This window comes from Eufriesea mexicana, unplaced genomic scaffold (assembly GCF_001483705.2).
Source record: "Eufriesea mexicana isolate 0111107269 unplaced genomic scaffold, ASM148370v2 scaffold354, whole genome shotgun sequence".
NCBI classification, from domain to species: domain Eukaryota; kingdom Metazoa; phylum Arthropoda; class Insecta; order Hymenoptera; family Apidae; genus Eufriesea; species Eufriesea mexicana.
The window spans coordinates 358524-372858 of NW_016908520.1; the positions used below are offsets into that span (position 1 = coordinate 358524).

The 14335-nt window shown below is 35.9% G+C and overlaps 1 protein-coding gene across 9 annotated transcripts in view; it reads left to right on the top strand.

The window, feature by feature from the left end:
* The window catches only part of Atpalpha (sodium/potassium-transporting ATPase subunit alpha), a 213563-nt gene that overhangs the window by 179754 nt on the left and 19474 nt on the right, over positions 1-14335 (top strand). For 6 of the 9 annotated variants that reach the window (XM_017912190.1, XM_017912196.1, XM_017912188.1 and 3 more), the window contains exon 2: positions 13836-13916. The exons of the other annotated variants lie outside the window; for them this stretch is intronic. In XM_017912190.1, coding sequence (XP_017767679.1) covers positions 13836-13916 — 81 coding nt within the window. The remainder of the gene's footprint in view (positions 1-13835; positions 13917-14335) is intronic. 9 annotated transcript variants of the gene reach the window in all.

The window sequence follows — 14335 nt, forward strand, 5'->3', positions numbered from 1 at the left end:
AGTCTTTCGCTGTAGAATGGATTTAATTCGGATTTTAACCCTTTGCACTCGACGATTTTTTGGCTAGAAAAGAATAGAAAATCAAAGATTCTCTGTTAAACAACTGACGATACTTTTTCGAGTAGTAAGTAAAGAATTGTATAGTAATAGAATTGTAGAATTATTTGATTTCGATACCTCGTACATTGTTACATTACGTTAAATTTGATATGTTAATTAATATCGATCTTCCAAATTTTATAAAATGGCGACTGAGAGTCACCTCTCCAGTGCAAACGGTTAACCTTTTCTTTCTATTTTCTTTAACCGAAAAATTTATAAAATACGAGGACCAAACGAAGGTAAACTTAAAATCCAAAAAGCAAAGTTAAACTTAACCCTTTGCACTCGGTGATTTTTTCTTGCCAGAAAAATAGTAGTTCGAAGATTTTCTGCCATAAAATCGACGATATTTTTAAATCGGTAAATAAGAAATCGTATGCAAATTAAGACGTAGAATTATTTTACTTCGATATTCCACGCATCGTTGGATAATTGTAAATTTAATATATTAATTAACGCCGATCTTTAGAATCTGTTTAAATGGTGACTGAGAAGCGCCTCTCGAGTGCAAAGGGTTAAGTTTAGCTTGGTTTGGTCCTCGTATTTTATAAATTTTTCGGTTTCCTTAGTATTTATTGGGATCTTATTTGAGTTATCATTTTGAATCGGGGATACAATGTTTCTGTTTATTTTTGTAAATTTTTGTGATTGACTTGGTTGAGGTTTATTTAGCTTGATTTATTGTATTTTTTAATTTTTGCGTTATTTTTTAATTCGTGGTTAGTTAAGACGAAGATTATATTAGAGTGTTGTTTGGCTTTTGAATGTTTGTTTATCTCTCGAGCAGTTTGAATTAGTCACCTGTGTGATGTAATCGGTGTATTAAATATTCTTGGCAAACGCGTCTTGGATCGATACATTGTTAATTATAGTAAACGTTCTTCAGAGTAGTAGTTATGATAACAGGCTTCGAAGAATCTGCTGTGAAATATTTCTCGTTTAGATAGTCATCTGAAGTCAAGGTTTCATGCTGTCTCGAACATAGCACTTTACTATAGAGATACTTAAAAGTGGTCAATAAATAGCACTGTAATCGGGAAACGTTTTTTGAAAAATATTCCAGGGAAGGGAAGAATACGTATAAAGAATAAAGTATACTATAGTACCATAATATAAAATATTAAAAATATATAAAATGTATAAAAATGCATAAATATAATATATAAAATATAATATTAAAATTGCAGTATAATGCAAAAATTTTCCAAATTGAAATATACCGTGCTGTCATAAAAATTTAATATCACCAAATTCTGAGGCCATAAAATTGCTGTAAGAACCATAAAATATAATACTAAAATTAAATTTACAATACCACTAGGAAATTCCTAAATTAAACTACTGTGGTACCATAACATACAATATTATCAAATTCTGATGCCATAAAATTGCTGTAGGAACCATAAAATATAATACTAAAAATAAAATTACATCACTAGGAAATTCCTAAATTAAACTACTGTGGTACCATAAAATACAATATTACCAAATTTTGATGCCATAAAATATAATACTATAATTAAAATTACGATATAACTAGGAAATTCCTAAATTAAACTACTGTGGTACCATAAAATACAATATTACCAAATTCTGATGCCATAAATTTGCTGTAGGAACCATAAAATATAATACTAAAAATAAAATTACAACACCACTAGGAAATTCCTAAATTAAACTACTGTGGTACCATAAAATACAATATTACCAAATTTTGATACCATAAAATATAATACTAAAATTAAAGTTACCATATAACTACAAAATTTGTAAATTAAACTATTATGGTACTATAAAATACAATGTTACCAAATTCTGATGCTATAAAATTGCTGTAGAAATCATAAAATATAATACTAAAATTAAATTTACAATATCACTAGGAAATTCCTAAATTAAACTACTATAGTACCATAAAATACAATATTACCAAATTCTGATGCCATAAACTTGCTATACAAACCATAAAATAAAATGCCGAAATTAAAATTACAATTCGACCAAAAATTTTCCGATTCAAAGTATACCGTGCTAGCAAAAAATATATCATCAAAATTCTGATTAAATTCTATTAAATTAAAATTACTATATAATTAAAATCCAGTAAACGTCACCAAATTCTATTGCCATAAGCTACAAAGCCCAAAATTAAAATTCTAATACGATTAAAAAATATTCCACATTGGTAAGAAATAAAATACAATTTCTACCGAATTTCTGTAAAAATAATTTTCTCATTTCAACATCACCGATGTATACCCACGTATACTGTACGTACACGTTGCAACGAAGGTTCGTACGAGCACTTATTGTTAGATTCACACATGGAAACGCTAGAGCGATCCACGATGCGTTTATAGTCTTAACCCTGGCTCGTTTAACTCGCTGAATAATTCGTAGTAATTCAATATTCCAATGCTGGGCTCAATTAAGCGGTGCGGGCCTGGCCGACGCGTTCGCCGGAATGCGTTCACGATTAGATAAAAATGCCGAGCGCAGAAGTCGGCCGATCGACCGTCTACCGGTCGTAAAAAGCGTAATTTCGTTACACGCGCTGTGGAACGCGCTCGCGAGCGTAAACGCGACAATTCCGCGACGTTATTATCTCTCGTTGATCGTCACACGGTGTTCCCGTCATTGAGGAAGCACGATTATGCAATTTCGTTACGTACGCACCTCGCGTCGTGTGTCACACACGCGCGTTCACGTACGTGTATGTATACGCGTGTGAAGCACACGTGTGGCGGAATGGTACAGGGCCGAACGGTGTCGTTCACGATGGATCGATGAAGCAAGTTGGAAAAATGACTCTTCCAGCTGTTAGCGTGTTCCTATTTCGTGTCGTGGGTGGGCTGAGATCGGGAAATTTGTCAAACCATCGTGAACAGTGATGAAAAGTTTCTAACGAAGGGTTTCATTTTAGTATTTAATTTTTTGGGGAATTTAAATTTTGGAGAATTTGAAGTACGGTGTTAAATTTTTGTTGAAGTTTTGGGAGGGTATTTAATTTTTGGAGAATTCGTGCAAAGATATTTTTGGATCAGAAGAATTAATTGAACGGTGTTTCATTTTTGTAGAATTTTTATAGCAGGAGATTTAAATTTCTGACAATTTGAAGTAGGTTTTGAAATTTTTATTTAAGATTTTGGAAGCGTATTTAATTTTTGGAGAATTTGTGGAAGGATATTTTTGGATCAGAAGAATTTATTGAATGGTGTTTCATTTTTGTAGAATTTTTATAGCAGGAGATTTAAATTTCTGAGAATTTGGAATAGGATATTCAATTTTTATTTAAGATTTTGGAAGCGTATTTAATTTTTGGAGAATTTGTGGAAGGATATTTTTGGATCAGAAGAATTTATTGAATGGTGTTTCATTTTTGTAGAATTTTTATAGCAGGAGATTTAAATTTCTGAGAATTTGGAATAGGATATTCAATTTTTATTTAAGGTTTTGGGAGGGTATTTAATTTTTGGAAAATTCGTGCAAGGATATTTTTGGATCAGAAGAATTTATTGAATGGTGCTTCATTTTTGTAGAATTTTTATAGCAGGAGATTTAAATTTCTGAGAATTTGAAGTAGGTTTTGAAATTTTTATTTAAGATTTTGGAAGCGTATTTAATTTTTCGAAAATTCGTGCAAGGATATTTTTGGATCAGAAGAATTAATTATACGGTGTTTCATTTTTGTAGAATTTTTATAGCAGGAGATTTAAATTTCTGAGAATTTGAAATAGGGTATTAAATTTTTATTTAAGGTTTTGGAAGCGTATTTAATTTTTGGAGAATTCGTGGAAGGATATTTTTGTATCAGAAGAATTAATTGAACGGTGTTTCATTTTTGTAGAATTTGTATAGCAGGATATTTAAGTTAGGTGGAATTTGGAATAAGGTATCTAATTTTTGTGAGAATTTTTCTTGAGAATTTAAGGAACGTATTTAATTTTTGTAGAATTTTTGGAAGGATATTTTAGCTTGGAATAATTTATTAAACGGTGTTTAATTTTGCGGGGATTTCGTATAGCAGGACATTTCCTTTTATAGAAATTTTTAGTAGGATATTTAATTTGTGACAAATTTATGATCGAGAAAATTTGTATTGCAATAATTAATCTTGGAAGACTTCATAGGATACTTAATCCGAGATTAGTTATAATAAAATATTCAATTTGAGGACGTTTATAATAAAATTTTTAATCTCAGAAATATTTATAACAAAATATTCAATTTTATAGAAAAGTATATTAAGATATTTCATTTTAGAAAGCTTTGCAATAAAATATTTAATTTATTACATAGTAAGGTATTTAATTTCGCGAGAATCTATTATACAATATATTTCATTTTAGAAAAACCAAAAATACTTCCAAATTTCCAGATATTGCAATATTCATTTTACAATAGTGTCCTTTATGTGACAGAAATTCGTCCCATAATCTCTGTCATGGTCACCCATCATGCTCACATAATCTTCCACTATCTCGAATTGATTAAAAAATCTATCCCAAAATCCAGCAGGATTTGAAAATCAATTTTTCTATTTACGTCAGCAAGACAATTTTCTCTTTCTTCGTTAATCCCTAATTCGCTGTCCTAAAAATACTGCTGATTGAAAAACGACTCCGTTAACAGGCCAAAGTGACATTGTTCCTCTTAACTGGTGTAGGAAGAGCCAAGTGTGAAATGTCAATTGAAATATAGTATACAATTGTTTCATAACCTCTAATTAAACGAGGAATTTATTTTCTCCGTCGAACGAATTCTTTTCGTTAAATGACAATCATCGTCCAGCTTATCACATTTGACAGTGATCACACGTATTTTCGAGTACTATGATAATTCTGCAATCTGCCCGATGGTATATATGATACATTCGATAATCTCTGGGAACAAAGAGGTATGAATGGGAAATGGTGGAATAAAGAACACCGATGAGACAGCTGATTGGTAGTTATCAATAATTAACAACGATTATTGACAGCTTCAGCTGACACTATTAACGTGGAGATCCAATCGGGAATGTCAATAGGCAGGATGAGATTTATCGATCATCTTTAGACGGAAACGTGCTTCTTGGAGATAAGTAGAATCAGGCCTTGTGAGGTCAGACACGTGGCGTGTTGCTTCAATCGTCTCCAATATTCACGTACCTTTAATCTTTTAGACCTTCAGTGTTCCAACACACACGCGTATGAAATCAGTATAACCGGTGGAAAAGGACGGAAGTCGGATAAAAAGAGTCGAATATTTTCCCAAACAACAGGAAACTAACAAACGGGATCAAACCTTCTCAGACTTGATAATTTAATCGATGAGTCGATATTCTCGATATTCGATAGATCGATATTCTGTGATCCAAGTTTTGCTTGAGAATTATTTTTATTGTTTGAACTATGCGTAAAATTTAATATTCGTGGAGTCGAAATTAGAGTTTGGAGTGCTATGCTTGATTAGGGACATGTGGTATTTAATAATTTAATAATTTAGTAATGTGAAAATTGATGTAATTAACGGGGAAAAATAATTTAGGATTTCCAGTAGAATTTTCAATTTTGTATTAATTTTTTAAATTTCTGGATCGAGGTAATCCCGATGAATCATCGATGAATATAATCTGCTTCCGAAGTTTCGCCAATTATTTTCATTAATTAAACGATATATAGAAAATTTCATTTCAATAAAATCGAAATGATAATCTGTAATCTTATTATAGTCTCAAAGGTAATTAAAAACGTGCATCGTTTAATTTTTACGTGGTGGGAAAATGAATACTATCGAATTAATAAGAAAACCAATATTAAGAACATTTAGTAAAATATTCAATTATTATATTAATTTAAAAAATTCCCGCTATATTACTTTGTACATTGTACAAAATAATCAAGAATACGTTCCCTTTTGCCCAATAGAAACCCCCACGTACTCATCATATATCACCAGAGCCCACGCGCCATTGAACGCATTGATTTAAAACCACCCCACATTCTCTCCAACCAAAAACCTAACCGCACCCCAACGACGGTGATAAATCACTCTAACCCAAAATCACTCGAGACAATTTCACCTACCCCTGTGTCATGTGATCCCCTTTGTCGTATCGAAATGTACCTAAAAATATGGTCCAGACTCGAGCATTCGTCTTAGTTGGACGTTTTATCGAAAGAAAAACATGTAACGAAACTAAAATTTTTATTAAAAATGAAAAATTCGTGCTAATAGTATTTTGCGAACAATATGACACGCGTGGTAAGAAGAAATTCTAAGATTACATCGGTTTGGATTGGGTTACCGGAGATACGGGTCATGGTGGCGCTAGTGAGTTATAGCGAAATTAACACTAGGCTTACGGACGCTATCTGTATACCTGTTTCTAAGGACACCTGTCAAATTGACAGGTAAAGGAAACCACGTGCCTTGTTTTTAACGATTAATTTCATTTAAAAACAATTATATATTATATTAACAGTCTTAACCCTTTGCACTCGGCGATATTTTCGTTACAGAAACATAGTAATTCGAAGACTTCCTGCCATAAAGTCGACGATATTTTGAAAACGGTAACTAAGAAGCGCAGATTAATTGTAAGACATAGAATTATTTTACCCCGATATTGCATGCATCGTTGGACAATTTTAAATTTGAGATATTAATTAACAATGATACCTAGAATTTGATTAAATGGTGACTGACAGTCGCCTCTCGAGTGCAAAGGGTTAATATAAGTTAACTAAATCTGTTACCATCGTATAATCGGAGCAACCTATCCGCCAAATTGACGGGTTCCGTAAATCTAGTGTTAAAATCACCCAGGAGAGTATCTGAATAATATTTTGCAAACAACACTACTCACGTAATAAGAGAAAACTTGCAAGATCGTATCGGTAAAATTAGAAAGTAGTTCGACGACGCATACACTGTTTACGTTACGCCTGCCGGAGATACGGGCCGCGGTGGCGCTAGTGAGTTAAGCGGAAAGTAGTCTTAAGGCTGCCTTAAAACGCTCACTCGCGAAAGGGTTAAAATATCGGTCATACGGAGTGCCGGGAGGGCATGCCACAACGCACGGCTGTCCGAGGCAATTTATTTCGACGGAACGAGAGTCGCCGTCGACACACACCGCTCGTTAAAATCGTTGACGAACAGCCGCGCGTACCTTTGTGTCTGTATCATTTGGATCAATAGAGAGAGGCTGAGCATTCGTCGCGCGCGGCACCACATCCGCTCGGCTTCGATCCGCGCCGAGTCCTCGCTCTAACCCCCTTTCCGCAATTTTTTCTCCGCGATTTTTCTCGGTTCGGGTTAACTCGCACCTTGGTTACCAAATTGTCAAATCGCCTAATTCTTTTGGGGTATAAAATTCATCTCTACCCTTTCCTACCGATAGATGATACGCTTCGTGACTCAGTGTGCAAAGAAGCTAAAATTTTTGAAGATTTCGACGAGGAACTATGTTCCTCTTTGCAATTATGAGAGTACGAGAGTGTGGAATTGCATGATGGATAGGATAGTAATGACGTCGAGAATATACGTCGTTTTGCATGTTGGAATTGTTTGGAAGGAGATGGTTTGAAGAAGTTTGGAACGGTTTGACGAAGAGTTTAAGATTTCAGTGGAAGAGTTGAACAATTTTTTGAACAATTTGTTGGGAAATAATTGGGAATGATCGTTTGACTAGTAGGTAGGTCGTTTCAAGAAGTTTGAACGAGATTTTGAACAGATTTGACGAAGACAAGATTTTTCTAATAATTTGTTGTGCTTCTGACTGTTTGAAGCGGTTTGAATAAAATTTTAACAGACCAATTAGCTAGCTGCCTTTCTGTGTACTTGAAAAAGGCATTTATCCAATAATTTCTGCTATTTCTAACTATTGCAACATATTGTTTGAAGTGGTTTGAACGAACTTTCGATAGTCCAATGAACTACTACTCGTCTAACCTCTTCAGAGACGAATCTTTTTTTAAATTAACGTTACGATGATTTCAAGACAATGATTACAAATTACAGTAAACCCCCATTTCATGGTGCACACTAGAATCCCACAATTCTAATTTGCTTTCATTTCCAACAACCATAATTTAAACAACTAAACCTACTCATACGTGCCTGTATCTCTGAAGAGGTTAGAAACACATTCATCGTGTAATGTACCCAACAATTTCCGACATTCCTGACAATTCAAGCAACTCGAGCACTCGTATACCTGTCAATCAAATAATTATTTCGATATGCATCTACAAGAGAAAACACTTTGCCAACAATTTCTCGTCAACTCTGATTACATAGACGGATCGTTTGAAGCCGTTTGAACGGAACCTGGCGTGATCTTTGAAAGGCAGCTCGGTAGCAGGGATATTTTCCATTCGGATCACGATCCCGATCGAATACTCACGCGATTTCTTCGACGTCGAGAACCACTGGCTACGCGCCAATCTATTTCACTTATTTCCGCGACACGTTCGGGATTGCAATCACCGTTCCGAGTCGACGAGAGGTCGAGACAATTTACTGCACTGCGGCTAGGCAAAATCTTCTCCTGCAACGAGTGACAATTATCGCATCGTGCGCACACGTGCACCGACAGATCGATACGCGGAGAGCCATTGTGCGCGATGTATCTCGCGGAATTTAACGCGTTCCTCCCCGATCTTGGAACTACCCTCTAAATAGTACCCTCTACCTATCTGGTGTATGACATGTCTCGTTGAATGTGAGGAATTTCCCTGTTTTCCTTACTCGTCGCGATCCTGTTTGCGTTTGACATCGCGAAAAATGGCAATTTCGTGACAAATCGAGGTGTGGTGGGGGAATTATTGAATTTTGGAATTCGATGCACTTGGACTGTACCATGTGGAATTTGGAAATGGGAAATTGTTTTCCTGTTTTTTCCTGTTTTCTTTCCTTTTCCAGTTTCCTTACTCGTCGCGATCCTGTTTGCGTTTGACATCGCGAAAAATGGCAATTTCGTGACAAATCGAGGTGTGGTGGGGGAATTATTGAATTTTGGAATTCGATGCACTTGGACTGTACCATGTGGAATTTGGAAATGGGAAATTGTTTTCCTGTTTTTTCCTGTTTTCTTTCCTTTTCCAGTTTCCTTACTCGTCGCGATCCTGTTTGCGTTTGACATCGCGAAAAATGGCAATTTCGTGACAAATCGAGGTGTGGAGGGGGAATTATTGAGTTTTGGAATTCGATGCACTTGGACTGTACCATGTGGAATTTGGAAATGGGAAATTGTTTTTCTGTTTTTTCCTGTTTTCTTTCCTTTTCCTGTTTTCCTTACTCGTCGCGATCCTGTTTGCGTTTGACATCGCGAAAAATGGCAATTTCGTGAGAAATCGAGGTGTGGAGGGGGAATTATTGAGTTTTGGAATTCGATGCACAGTTTTGGGTACTTACCCTGTTTCACGTGGAATTTAGAAAAGAGGAAATGTCCGGTTTAAGCGGATGGCACTTGAAAATGGCACTCAGAAATGGTAACTGCGAATGGCAACGTGTAGGATAGAAAATTCGATCTCTAAAAGAAAAAGGAACTGTCCAAATGTATCTGGAATCCCGCGAACAAGAGTGACTAATCCGAGCACGATCCATGAATCAAGTTCCCGTATCTTTTATTCACAGGGGACAAGGGGCGCGACCCTCGGAAATTCGCGACCTGTCGTCGACTTTCTAAGGCTTGAACCTTGGCAAACTGTCCCTTCGAGGTTGCGTTTCGGGGTGTTATCGGTGCTCGAGTTAGCATGTCGTTTGTATGCGTACAGACGCCGGAGAAAACGAGATTACGCCTGTTCGCGGCATCATGGAAACGCTCCTTCGGGGAATAGTACGGGGATATAGAGTTTCCCTGGGATCGTCGCGCCCCCGCCTAACCACGCCCTTGAATTTAAATACTCGAGACGCCGGGGTAGGCAACGGTATTGTTCGAGTTAAATTGAAGATAAATTGAAATTAAACGAGGAGGGAAGTATCGGCGAAAGCCACGTTTTCACTCCGTTTGTTCCCAACTGGCAGTATAAACACGATTGGCGTTCATAAATTTGCCGTGAATATTTCAATGGTATCCAAATTCCATGGAAACCCGCCTTAAGGCTCGCGAATTCTCGATCGTCGACGTATTTATTCAACGAACGTCAAACAAATATGTCATCTCGATGCGTAAAATCAGCCAGAATATTTAAACGGGGTTGGATTCGAATTCCATAGAAACCCGCCTTAAGGTTCACGAATTCTCAATTCATCGTCGTATTTATTTAACGAACATCAACCAAATATATCATCTCGATGCGTAAAATCGCACAGAATGTTTCAGCGGATATTTCAGATTCGAATTCCATAGAAAGCCGCCTTAAGGCTCGCGAATTCTCAATCGTCGTCGTTCTACTCGGCGAACAACGAACAAAATGTGTCATCTCGGTGCGTAAAATCGCCCAGAATATTTCAAAACGAAGCCGGATTCGAATTCCATAAAAACCCGCCTTAAGGCTCACAAATTCTCAATCTTCGGCGTATTTATTTATCGAACATCAACCAAATATATCATCTCGATGCGTAAAATCGCACAGAATGTTTCAGCGGATATTTCAGATTCGAATTCCATAGAAAGCCGCCTTAAGGCTCGCGAATTCTCAACCGTCGTCGTTCTACTCGGCGAACAACGAACAAAATGTGTCATCTCGATGCGTAAAATCGCCCAGAATATTTCAGCGGATATTTCAGATTCGAATTCCATAGAAACCCGCCTTAAGGCTCGCGAATTCTCAATCGTCGTCTCGTATTTATTCAACGAACATCAACCAAATATGTCATCTCGATGCGTGAAATCGCCCAGAATATTTCAGCGGATATTTCAGATTCGAGTTCCATAGAAACCCGCCTTAAGCCTCGCGAATTCTCGTTCGTATTTGTAAAACGTCGATAAGCATCGTGCAGATATACGGTCTGAGCGCATTCTACCCGGAATATTTCGATGGAAACGCGTTCGAATTTCACATAGAAATGTGCCTTAAGACTCGCGACTACTCCCGAGAGCTTGGAACGACGCGAACGAACGTCGAACAGGTGCACAATTGCGTCCGTTTCAATGGAAACGATGATTAATCTCGCGAGGTATCCGTTCAAGGACCCGCTCGATCCCGGGATCGAGCGATTTCCAGCGGCACGCCTCCATTGGGCCGGAAACGGTCGTTATCCAAACACCGGCGAGCCGAGGTCGCTCTTGAAAATTAGGCTTGCGGCTGTCCCGTGGCCTCGCGTGTTCCACTCGCTCTACCCACGTGCCCCGAAAACTCGCCGCGTTTCTGCGCTTTCATAGCGCAGACCTCAACGAAATATTAATCGAAATCGAAAATTCCGTTTCGCGGACGTCTTGCTCGCTTCATGGAAACGTGGCTTTAAGCTGCTTGTACGTTACTGCGGAAGTAGAGACGATGAAATTTCGGGACGGAATTTTTGGTGGATTTCGATTATGCGAAATTGGTAATTTTTTTGTTATTATTGGATGTAAGAAGAATGTTTTTAATTAGCATGAAATTAAATATTTTTTTAGACACAGTGAAGCTGTATCAAAGTCGCGTGTAATATCGAAAAATTCGACATCTCGCGTGTCTCGTTTATTATTACAGTTAAATTCCAGTTATGGCATCTACGGAATTTTATTGCATATTATTTTGTATAATTAATTTGATGTTCATATCCCAAGGTCATTCTCGTGCACAGTTGATCCATCGAGTTGCATCTCGAGTAACATATGTGGGTGAATTTTCTCGAATTTAAATTAACCTCGTCGAGTAGGATTTCATTTAAATAACACTCGATATAATTAATTCGATATTTATAACCCAAGGTCATTCTTGCAGCCAGTAGTATAAACATGGTACTCGTAACACTTTGCAATTTTCTCAAATTCTCAACCCTCTCCAGTGCACAGAATATTTCGAAAAGTAAAAAATTCGAAATTTAATTTCTCCCTTTGGACGAACGATTAAATTAGGAGAATCGAGAAGATCTAGACCTCGAGACAGAGGACACCCTCGAGACATCATCTTCAGAGAACGCCATTTCGTCGAATTTATTCTTTAAATCGATTTATTTTACATTATTTTTATTTAACGATTCGATTACACCCCTGCTACTGTATCGTATCGTATCGATTTATGTTATATTATTTTTATTTACCAATTCGATTTCACCCTTGCTACTGTATCTTATCGAATTATTTCATATTATTATCATTTATCAATTCGATTTCACCCCTGCCACTGTATAGCATCGATTTATTTTATATTATTTTTATTTATCAATTACATTTCACGCCGGCTTGTGTATCACAAAGATTTATTTCATATTATTTTTATTTAGCAATTCGATTTAATCCCTGCCACTGTATCTCATCGAATTATTTCATATTATTATCATTTATCAATTCGATTTTATCCCTGTTATTGTATCATATCGATTTATGTTATATTATTTTTATTTATCAATTCGATTTTATCCCTGCCACTGTATAGCATCGATTTATTTTATATTATTTTTATTTATCAATTCGATTTTATCCCTGTTATTGCATCGCATTGATTTATGATATATTATTTTCATTTATCAATTCGATTTTACCCCTGCTAGTATATCGTATCGATTTATATTATATTATTTTTATTTATCAATTTGATTTTACCCCTGTCATTATATCGCATCGATTTATACTATATTATTTATATATATCAATTCTGTTTCATTCTTGCCACTGTATAGCATCGATTTACTTTATATTATTTTTATTTATCATTTCGATTTAACCCCTGCCACTGTTTTACATCGATTTACGTTATATTATTTTTATTTATCAATTCGATTTTATCCCTGTTATTGTATCGCATTAATTTATGCTATATTATTTTTATTTATCAATTCGATTTTACCCCTGCTTGTGTATCTCAAAGATTTATTTCCTATTATTTTTATTTATCAATTCGATTTTATCCCTGTTATTGTATCGCATTAATTTATGCTATATTATTTTTATTTGTCAATTCGATTTCACCCCTGCTTGTGTATCTCAAAGATTTATTTCCTATTATTTTTATTTATCAATTTGATTTAATCCCTGCCACTGTATCTTATCGAATTATTTCATATTATTTTCATTTACCAATTCGATTTCACCCCTGCCACTGTATAGCGTCGACTTATGTTATATTATTTTTATTTATCAATTCAATTTCACTCCTGCCACTGTATAGCATCGATTTATGTTATATATTTTTATTTATCAAATCGATTTAACGCCTGCCACTGTATTACATCGATTTACGTTATATTATTTTTATTTATCAATTCGATTTTATCCCTCTTATTGTATCGCATTAATTTATGCTATATTATTTTTATTTATCAATTCGATTTTATCCCTCTTATTGTATCGCATTAATTTATGCTATATTATTTTTATTTATCAATTTGATTTAATCCCTGCCACTGTATCTCATCGAATTATTTCATATTATTTTCATTTACCAATTCGATTTCACCCCTGCCACTGTATAGCATCGATTTATGTTATATATTTTTATTTATCAAATCGATTTCACCCCTGCCATAGTATTACGTCGATTTATGTTATATTATTTTTATTTATCAAATCGATTTCACCCCTGCCACGGTATATCGTCCATTTATTTTGTATTATTTTCCTTGCTCGTCTCATGTTTTTTTTATCATCTCATTTTTTACAGCATGGCCGCTCAGACTCGTACAGGGTCGCAACGTTACCGAAAATTCGCGACGACAACAAAACGGCCGACGGGATGTACAAGGTATTCACGAGCGGGACTTCCGGTCCGCGGTTGGCTCTCCATTCTGTTACGCTGGCAAATATCTTTTCACTTGGGGCTTGCTTCATCGGCAGACCTCTATTCTGCCCTCGTCTCTACCTGCAATCCCTCTTTCCGCGAGTTTCCGCGGAATCTGCTTTCCTCTTCTTCTTCTCCGCGTTCAACTAACCATTTCCCCGGTCATTTTGGTCTAACAATCGCGTGAGACTGTCGACTCTGGTAATATTCTTCCATAGAATTCTCCTCGAAGTACTCTCTCTTTCTCTCTCTCTCTATTTTTCTTCCCGCGTCTGTCTCTGTCTCTTCTCTCTAACTAGCCACTTTTCATCAGTTTCTCTCAACTGCTTTTCAGCGAAAAGGGAGTCTCGTTCCCTGTCGATCTGCTCTAGGTACTAACACGC